The sequence below is a fragment of the Carlito syrichta genome, unplaced genomic scaffold (assembly GCF_000164805.1).
Source record: "Carlito syrichta isolate Samal-C Ts95f unplaced genomic scaffold, Tarsius_syrichta-2.0.1 Scaffold305573, whole genome shotgun sequence".
NCBI classification, from domain to species: domain Eukaryota; kingdom Metazoa; phylum Chordata; class Mammalia; order Primates; family Tarsiidae; genus Carlito; species Carlito syrichta.
Window position 1 is genome coordinate 379,163 of NW_007249669.1, and position 9,178 is coordinate 388,340.

General features: G+C 46.5%; 1 protein-coding gene across 1 annotated transcript in view; it reads right to left on the bottom strand.

Annotated features, from left to right (window-relative positions):
- SDR42E2 (short chain dehydrogenase/reductase family 42E, member 2) overlaps positions 1 to 9,178 on the bottom strand; it is a 36,970-nt gene that overhangs the window by 419 nt on the left and 27,373 nt on the right. The window contains exons 13-14 of the mRNA XM_021714292.1: positions 6,814 to 6,913; positions 3 to 556 (exon numbers count right to left, since the gene is read on the bottom strand). Coding sequence (XP_021569967.1) covers positions 3 to 556; positions 6,814 to 6,913 — 654 coding nt within the window. The remainder of the gene's footprint in view (positions 1 to 2; positions 557 to 6,813; positions 6,914 to 9,178) is intronic.

The window sequence follows — 9,178 nt, forward strand, 5'->3', positions numbered from 1 at the left end:
GCCCACGGCCGCGAGGATCCAGAGGAGCTGGCAGAGACTCGCGGCCCGGCGCTCCAGGGTGCAGGGCGATCGGGCCCCCCGAGAGTGCCGGGGAGCGGCGAGCGGGGCGCGCGGGCCGGCGCTCCGGGGACGCAGTAGGGGCCGCGCGGGGCGGATGGAGCGCTCCCAGGGCGCGGGGGGCGCGCGGGGCCGCTGGAACGATCCCGGAATGCGGGGACGTGTGCTGGGGACGCGAGCGCAGGCGACAGCGAGCCGGGCTGGGGCAGCTGCAGCGCGCGGCGAGCGGGCGTGGGTTCCGGGCCGGAGCCGACCTGGGGTGGCGCTGGCGCTGGGCTGGGGCAGGAGAGGGCGGGCGGGGGCGGGGGCGGGGGCGGGGCTGGGCTGGCGGGCGCTCACGCGGCCGCCCCCCGGTGGCCGTCGTCGCTTCCGCAGCCGCCGCTGGGGCCTCTGGGCTCTGGCGCTGGCTGGGGGCCCTGAGCGCGACGACTGGCGCTGAGTCCCGGCTCGCCGCCTGCTAAGCACAGTGTCCAGATCTAACGCGCAGGGCGGGCCAGGCCTCCGGCAGCGAGTGGGCAGCTCCAAAAGGGGTGGCCAAACCCCTTGCCGTCCTGCCGCGCCTCTCCAATCTCCTTCCTAGTTCCTGTATTCCAATCCTTTCCAAAATAAGTAGTACTCTGAGCCCATAGCTTGATTGTATACATCTATATACATAACCTTAAAATATTTTTATCTAGCTGGGCGTGGTGACACCCGTCTGTGGTTCCAGCTACTTGGAGGCTGAGGCGGAAGGATCGCCTAAGCCCAGCAGGTCGAGGCTGCGGTGGTTGTGAGTGTGCCACTGCACTCCAGCCTGGGCGACAAAGCGAGACGCCGGACCCCCCCCATATATATATATATTTCTTTTTTAATCGAAAATGTTTGCTTTTCCTGATTTTTGCTATGTAAAAACCGAAGCACTTGTGATAATTGCAATTATTTGTGTAATTTTTAATTAGTATCCTTCTAGACATTTCTTGCCTGTCTTGTACATTGCTGTATTGCAACCTCTTGACACAGGGCCTGGCATGTAGTAGGTACTTAATAAATACCTGAGGAATGAGTAGAGAAATGGGTAAATATAGAAAGGTATAAAGGATAAAAAGAAATAAAACTAATAACTACTGTGAACATTTTGATGTTTACTAACTTCCAGATACTTTTCTAGTGAAATTTTAGAAATCTCACAAATTGTATTTTGGATATAAAAATAGTAGTAACATTTATTGAGCTATTTATCTCATTCCATCTTCACACCAACTCTACAGGGAAGGTAGGTATCACTAGTCTTATTTTACAAATCATAAAAGTGAGGCTTATAGATATGGTGACTTACTCAAGGTGACACAGCTAGAAGGGACAAGGCCACCACTAAACCAAGACTTCTGACTTCAAAATTCAGGTTCTCCAAGAAACATACACATTGTTCCCCCTTATTTATTATGCCTTCCCCCCAAACTCTAGCTTTTCGATAAAGACTGAATTGCCCCTCAAATTCTGACCCTGGGGAAGTCAGGCAGAAAGGGGAGATCAAAGACACTAATGTAGTCTGTCTAAGCCCAAAGTAAGATCGAAAAAAAAGAAAAGACTCCACTGCTTAGAGATCTGTGGCCGACTGGGCACGGTGACTCACTCCTATAATCCCAGCACTTTGGGAAGCTGAGGTGAGAAGATTGCCTGAGCCCAGGGGTTCGAGACCAGCCTAAGCAACTTAGCAATCAATCAAAAAATTAGCCAGGCGTGGTGGTATGCACCTGTGGGTTTCAGCTACTTGGAAGGCTGAGGCGGAAGTATTGCCTGAGTCCAGTAGGTCAAGGCTGCGGTGGCCGTGAGCGTGCCACTGCACTCCAGCCTGGGTGACAGAGTGAGACTCCAACTAAAAAATTTTTGTCTGCCCAGTAGAAGTGCCCCATCTTGGTATGATATCTTGATTTGTCTACAGGGAATCAGCTCACCCTATTTTCTTTTTTCTTTCTTTCTTTTTTTTCCCCCACCCTATTCTTAATTCAGGAGACTAGTCCTCCCGACCTCCCTGGCTTCAAAATTGGACACTTGGCCAGACCTAGTCAATCAGCATATTTCATCCCTCTAGTCCCATTGATTGGTCCAGGGATGAGCATGTGACCCAAGTCAGGCCAATGAGATGCTAATGTTGGTGTTTTATAGCAGTGGCCCCAGCCTTTTTGGCATCAGGGACCAGTTTCGTGGAAGACTGTTTTTCCACAGACAGATCGAGATGTAGTCAAACCTCACTGCTAATGTTAATCTGTATTTGCAGCCGCTGTAGTTGCAGCCGCTCCCTGCCCCAGCTCCACCTCAGGTCATCAGGCATTAGATTATCATAACAAGCAGGCAACCTAGATCCCTGGCATGCCCGGTTTACTATAGGGTTCCCATTCCTATGAGAATCTAATGTCGGCTGCTGATCTGATAGCAAACGGAGCTCCCCTTCCCTTCACTCACTCCCTGCTGTGCAGCCCCATTCCTAACAGGCCAAAGACCAGAACCAGTCTGCAGCCCTGGTGGGTTGGGGATCCCTGTTTTATAGTAAACACAAAGAAAAATCTCTTTTTTTTTCAGGGAGTTTTGAAGGAGGTAAAATGTGCACTTAGAGTTTCTGCGCATTCATTTTTATGGGAAACATTTATTAAGCTCCTGTTGTGTGCCAAATATGGTGCTAGGAGTTGGTAGAAAACACCTGCCTTCAGGGAGCTGTCTAGTGGGGTAGGAAAACAGAAAACAAAAACTACTCAGAGTCATTGTTCTATACCATTATAAATGGTGAGGTTGCTATGAGCAAGAAATGTAGGGGCAACGAGAGATTTAAAAAGTGAAACTAACCGGGCTTGGTGGCTAAGCCTGTAATCCCGCGGCTTTGGGAGGCTGAGGTGAGTGGATTGCCTGAGCCTGTGGGGTTTGAGACCTGCCTGGACAACTTGGCAAAACCTCATCTCTACAATTAAAAAAAAAAAAAAAAAAAATTCGCCGGGTGTGGTAGCACGGCCTGTAGTTCCAGTTACATGGAAGGCTGAGGCAGAAGGATCACCAGAGCCCAGCAGGTCGAGTCTGGACAACAGAGTGAGACTCCAACTCAAAAAAAAAAAAAAAAAGTGAAACTAATGGGTTGGGAAGGCTTCTCTGAATGTCAGTTGAGTTAAGCTCTGGAGGAGGAATAGATGTCACTTCCAGTCACTTTAGGAAGACAGATGTGGACTCAGCGAGGAGGTGTGGATCAGATCACACTGCATTTTTGCTTGGTTCTTAATTGCCTCCTTAATCTTCACACAATGCTGTGCAGACTTTAGTGAAGAGTTTGGGATAACAAAAGAAAATTAAATATAAGAGAGAAAGGTTAAACTGTACATCAAAGTTACTGTATCCTAGAGGAATAATAAAACATTTGACCCTTCCTCAGCATACTCCAATTCCAAGCTGAGCTCACCTTTCTAAAGCCTGCCTCTCTTTCTCTCACATGGACAAAGTCTCAAGTTCTGAGGGGTAAAATCACCACCTCTAGTAGAAAAATCCCTCTCCACAGCCACAAGGATTTGGATTTTTCTTCCCCTTTCCCTCCACCAGAGTAATCCATAGGGGGGACTCAATAACCCACAGAATGCAACTGATACCATTAGAAAGTGAAAAGACAACCCCAAGAATGGGAGAAAATATTCTCAAATCATATATCTAATGAGGGATTTGTAGCTAACATATAGAAAGAACACTTACAACTCAATAATAAAAAGATAAATAACCCAGTTAAAAATTGAACAAAGGATTTGAATATACATTTCTCCAAAGAAAATATGCATATGGTCAACATGAAAAGATACTCAACATCATTAGCCATTAAGAAAATGCAAATTAAAACCACACCTAGGATGGCTATAATAAAAAAACTCAGATAGTAACGTGTTGGCGAGGATGTGGCAAAATTATAATCCTCATACACTGCTAGTGGGAATGGAAAATGGAAAACAGTTTGGTAGTTCTTCAAAAAATTAAACTTGGAGTGTATCATATGACCAGGTATATACTCAAGAGACACGAAGCCATACGCCCACACAAAAACTTATACATGAATGTTCATAGCAGCATTATTCACAATAGCCAAAAAGGTGTAAACAAACTAAATATCCACCAACAGATGAAAGCATGAAGAAAACATACCTCCTTACAATACAATATTATTTGACAGTAGAAAGAATTGAAGTCCTGATACATGTTTCCACATAAATAAACCTTGAAAACATTATGTAAAAATAAATTAAATTTTTTAAAAAATTATTAGGCTATGTGGAAGAAGCCAAACACAAAAGATAACATACTATATTATTTCATTTATAGCAATAAATTTTTAAAAATCCATAAAGACAGGAGTAAGTTAGTGGTTGCCAGAGGCTAGTAAGGAAGTTTAGGGGAATAGGTAGTGACTAAAATAGGTACAGGGTTTCTTTTTGGGGGTGATGGAAATGCCATTGATTGTAGTTATGGTTACACAACTCTGAATATGTCACCATCTGAATGGGTTATTATACCTGCTGCACAGAAAGTCAGTTCACTGAGACAGCAGTCAGTTGTTGCAGTAAAGAAAGAGTTTAATTATCCCAAGTGGGAGACAAGAGAGAATTCTCAAATCCATCTCCTTGAGAATTTTTAGGCTAAGGTTTTTTTTTTTTGAGTTGGAGTCTCACTCTGTCGCCCAGACTGGAGTGCAGTGGCCGCTCCTAGCCACTGCAACCTCGACCTGCTGGGCTCCGGCGATCCTTCCGCCTTAGCCTTCCAAGTAGCTGGAACTACAGGCGCGCGCTACCACGCCTGGCTGATTTTTTGATTTATTGTAGAGATGAAGTCTCGCTGCCCAGGCGGGTCTCGAACCCGCGGGCTTAGGCAATCCACTCACCTCAGCCTCCCAAAGGCGCGAGATTACAGGCTGAGCCACCGAGCCCGGCTAGGCTAAGGTTTTTAAAAAATAATTTGGCAGGCAAGAGGCTAGGGAACAGGCACTGCTGATTTGTTGGGGGCTGAAGTCATGGGGTGCTGAAACTGTACTCGTGGGCAGAGCTGTGGGGGTTTGACCTTGGCCTGGGCCTTGGATCTGGGTAGGGCTTGATGGTCTACCAAAATGCAAAGTCTAAAAAATCTCTCGGAGAGGTTTTACAATACTAACTGGGGAAATTACACGTCTTATGATACCCGGTGACCTGAATTCCAGGCAGTAAGCCATTACAGAGAAGCAAACTAAAGGACAATGACTGGTTATACTATGGCTGGGTACCAGTTCCCAATTATTAGTGATGCTCCCTAGCGACTGTAGTCCCAGCTACTTGGGAGGCTGATGCAGAAGGATCGCCTGAGCCCCAAGCGACTACATGCCAGCAATCATGCAAGGAGGAAGGCAAACTTAGAAACAGAACTTAGAAAGAACAGACTTGTTAACTTTTAACTTATACTGCAACTTTACAGGACTCAGTCCTTTTTCACAGTTTTTACCCTGTAGCCCTATATTAATTTTATAATGACAGTTTCAAATATACTAAAACCCATTAAATTCTACACTTTTTTTTGAGTTGGGTTCTCACTGTGTCATCCAGGCTGGTGTGCAGTGGCACAATCAGGGCTCCATGCAGCCTTGACCTCCTGGGCTTAGGTGATCCTTCTGCCTCAGTCTCCCAAGTAGCTGGGACTACAGTTACTATGTTACCCGGACTCGAATTCTACACTTTGATGAGTAGATTGTATGGTGTGTGAATTATATCAGCAATTACAATAACAATAAAGCCGTTACCAAAAAAAAAAAGCTTCCCATTGTCTCCACCTCACCATGGTGCTTCACGGTGTGGTAGCAGAAGAGAGATCACAGGGAACAGGGTCCCAGCTTATTATACATGCTCCAGCCCAGTCACAGTCATGTGGCTATTCCCAACTGCAAAGAGGTAGGTATCATCCTCCCATTCTCAGGGAGGGTTGGACGGCTTCACAAGCCACCACTACCACGGGAGGGATCTGGTTCCTAAGGTGTGGACTGCTCAAACTCCCTCGCACCGTGGGCTTGGGTTGTATGGTTTTAAGCAGTAGCATGCCAGTCCTCCTTGGCTTACGGTCCTGGGCCTAGCAGGCATGAGACATGCCCATCACATTGCCATCTGGGTGGCCCACCAGTAACTGCAGAAAGACTTGGAGCAGCTGTGAGACTCCACCTCTTCTGTCTTTTAGATAGTGCTTTCCTCTCCTATCGTGAGCAAGGCAACCCATAGGACGAGGGTGGGGCATGTTAGGGCTTCTTGCTTTCATTTGCCTATGTATTTGCAAAGGAAAAGATCTGGAAGGATGTACACCAAATTGTTACTCTTCCCAATGGTTACTTCTGAGCTTTAGGATTCAGCCATGAACAAGGACTTTGGTGAAAGAGAGAATTTCCCTTTTAACTTTATACCACTGATTTGACATTTTAAAAGGCTTACAATGAGCATACCTTACATTTCTTGTTTTAAGAAGACAAAAAAACAGCTTCCCTTACCAAGACACAGCAGAGTTTAACTAGGTGGAGAAACGAAAGGTGATTTTTACCAAGATATGGGCAGAGTTGAACTTAGGTGAAGAAATGAAAGGAACATATATTAGTTTTGCAAAAGCTATTTTTAAATGTCACATTAAAAAACAAAAACTATACAGATCCCAGTTGCTCTGGTTTCTGCGGCCTCCCCACCCTTGCCTGGCTATGGCAGAGTTTTGCATAGGAACTGCCCTTGCAGTGTCACCCTTGAAGGCATAACTCACCAGAGACGCCTAGTCAGCAGGGCCTCTGGGCCCCTGGAGAAATGCTGGGTGGAGCAGCTGAACTGATGGCAGATGAACTTGCCTCCGCTGGATTTTTGTTCTGTTAGAGAAGCAATGCTGGCATGTGCATTCTGAACAGCTCCAGAAACGGCTCTCCTTCCCACCCTGTTTCCCAAGTTCTGCTTTTTTGCCTGATCAGGCCTACTGGGTGCAGGACAAATGTTGACATGCATTATATTATCAGACAGAATTGGGGGACATCATGCTTCTGGCAAATGGTCCAGCTACTGGAGAATACTGTGAATAATTGTTGGGGGGAGACGGGGGTGGGGGTGGGGAATGACCTAAAGAGAACTCTTTCCCTGCTGTGGCCCCAGGTGGTAAGCTTCTGGAAGAATGGGTGTGGTCATCTCTGTACACAAGTTCTGTAAGCTGTTATGTTGGGCAACTCCAGCCAGAAGCATTTGCCTCTGACTCTTAAGTTTATGAGGTGAGATGGAGTGGCCTTAAAGAATGCAAAATGCTTTTTTTCCCAAGGAATAGTCTTGTTGCTAACACATTTCTAGGTCCTGAAGATAGAGCAGGGTGAACATAACACCATCACCTGCCCTCCTGGAGCTGATTGATAACCTAGCAGCTCCCAGTATCATGCTAGGAGAGGCCCATAAATCCTGACTTGCAGCAGGGTGTGGAATGCCACCAGTGGTCGGTGCCCTACAGGAACTCTAGGGGTGAGCACTTGGAGATAGTGGAAGGGAGTGGAAAACGCAGGCCCAGGCCGGGCTTGGTGGCTCAGCCTGTAATCCCAGCACTTTGGGAAGCCAAAGTGAGTGGATTGCCTGAACCCGCAGGTTGAAGATCCACCTGGACAACTGGGTGAGACCTCATCTCTACACTAAATCACAAAAACTAGCTGGGCGTGGTGGCGTGCGTCTGTAGTTTCAGCTCCTTGAAAAGCTGAGGCAGAAGGATCTCCTGAGCCCAGCAGGTCAAGGCAGCGGTGGCTGTTGAGTGTGCCACAGCACTCCAGTCTGAGCGACAGAGTGAGACTCCAACTCAAAAAAAAAAAAAAAAAAGAAAAGAAAACGCAGGTCCTTGGAGTCACCAACATTACCCTCCCTCCAGAGTGTGCCAGAGATCCGTCAAATGCTTGGCATGTATTACCACAATCAATCTGTGTCTGCTTCGAACTCTGATCTGACCCAAACAGTTGCTGACACATTGCGGGTGCTCAAGCAATGACCCATAGCAAATCCCATGAGGCGGGTACCATCATCATCCTTCCATTACAAGAATGAACAACTGAAGCCCAGAGAGAAGACTTCTTCAGGGTCACACAGCTAGTGGAATCTCAGGCTGTGTGATTCCCAAGTGTGGGGTAAGTGTCCAGATAGCTTCTCTTTCCCCATGTCTGACTTCTTTCTGCCCTCCCCAGGAAGCAGCCCCTGGCCAAGGCTGGTCTCTGTGTACTCCCTGTAACAAGTCATGGGGTTAACCAGTTAAGGCATGCGGGTAACCAACAACCTAAAGACAATGTAGCAGTCGTTCTCAATCAATGTGATTGTAAACACTGTATAGGAATTTGAATAATTAACTTGCTTGATTATAAAACTGCTTGCTGTGCTGTCCCAAGGTGTAAATTATTTGATCATCACCAACCTGTTGCCAGTGGTGACCTCCCGTAAGTGTAATAAACCAATGTCTCTCCCTGCTGGACCCTGGGTGACGTCTTTGGAATAAGTAATATTATCCACAAGCCCTCTCAGATTTGGGCCTACCGTGTTAACACCAAGTCCAGTGGTTTACCTACTATTTTAGTTTCCTATTGTTGCTGTGACAAATTATCACAAATTTATTGACTTAATTTAACACAGATTTAAAGTTCTACTGTTGTGGAGGTCAGAAGTCCTAAAATCAAGGAGTTAGACACCTTGTGTTCCCTATTGGAGGCTCCAGAGAACACTTGTTTCCTTCCCTTTCCCAGCTTCCAGAGACTGCCTGCATTCCTTGCCTTGTGGCTGTATCAACTCGGACCTCGGCTTCCATCTTCATACCTACTTTTTTAATTCCTCCCTTTTTCTTACAAGAACTCTTATGATTACATCAGGACCACCTGGCTAATCCAGGAAACTGTCCCCATCTGAAGACCCTTAATTTAATCACATCTGCAAAGTCCTTTATGCCACATAAGATAACAAACATGTTTACAGGTCCTGAGGACTCAGGTGTGGATATCTTTGGGGGACCATTACTCAGTCTACCACACCTACTTACCTGATTGTCTATAACCTTGGATTTTTGTTTACCATTTTTCTTTTTTTTTTTTTTGAGTTGGAGTCTCACTCTGTCGCCCAGACTGGAGTGC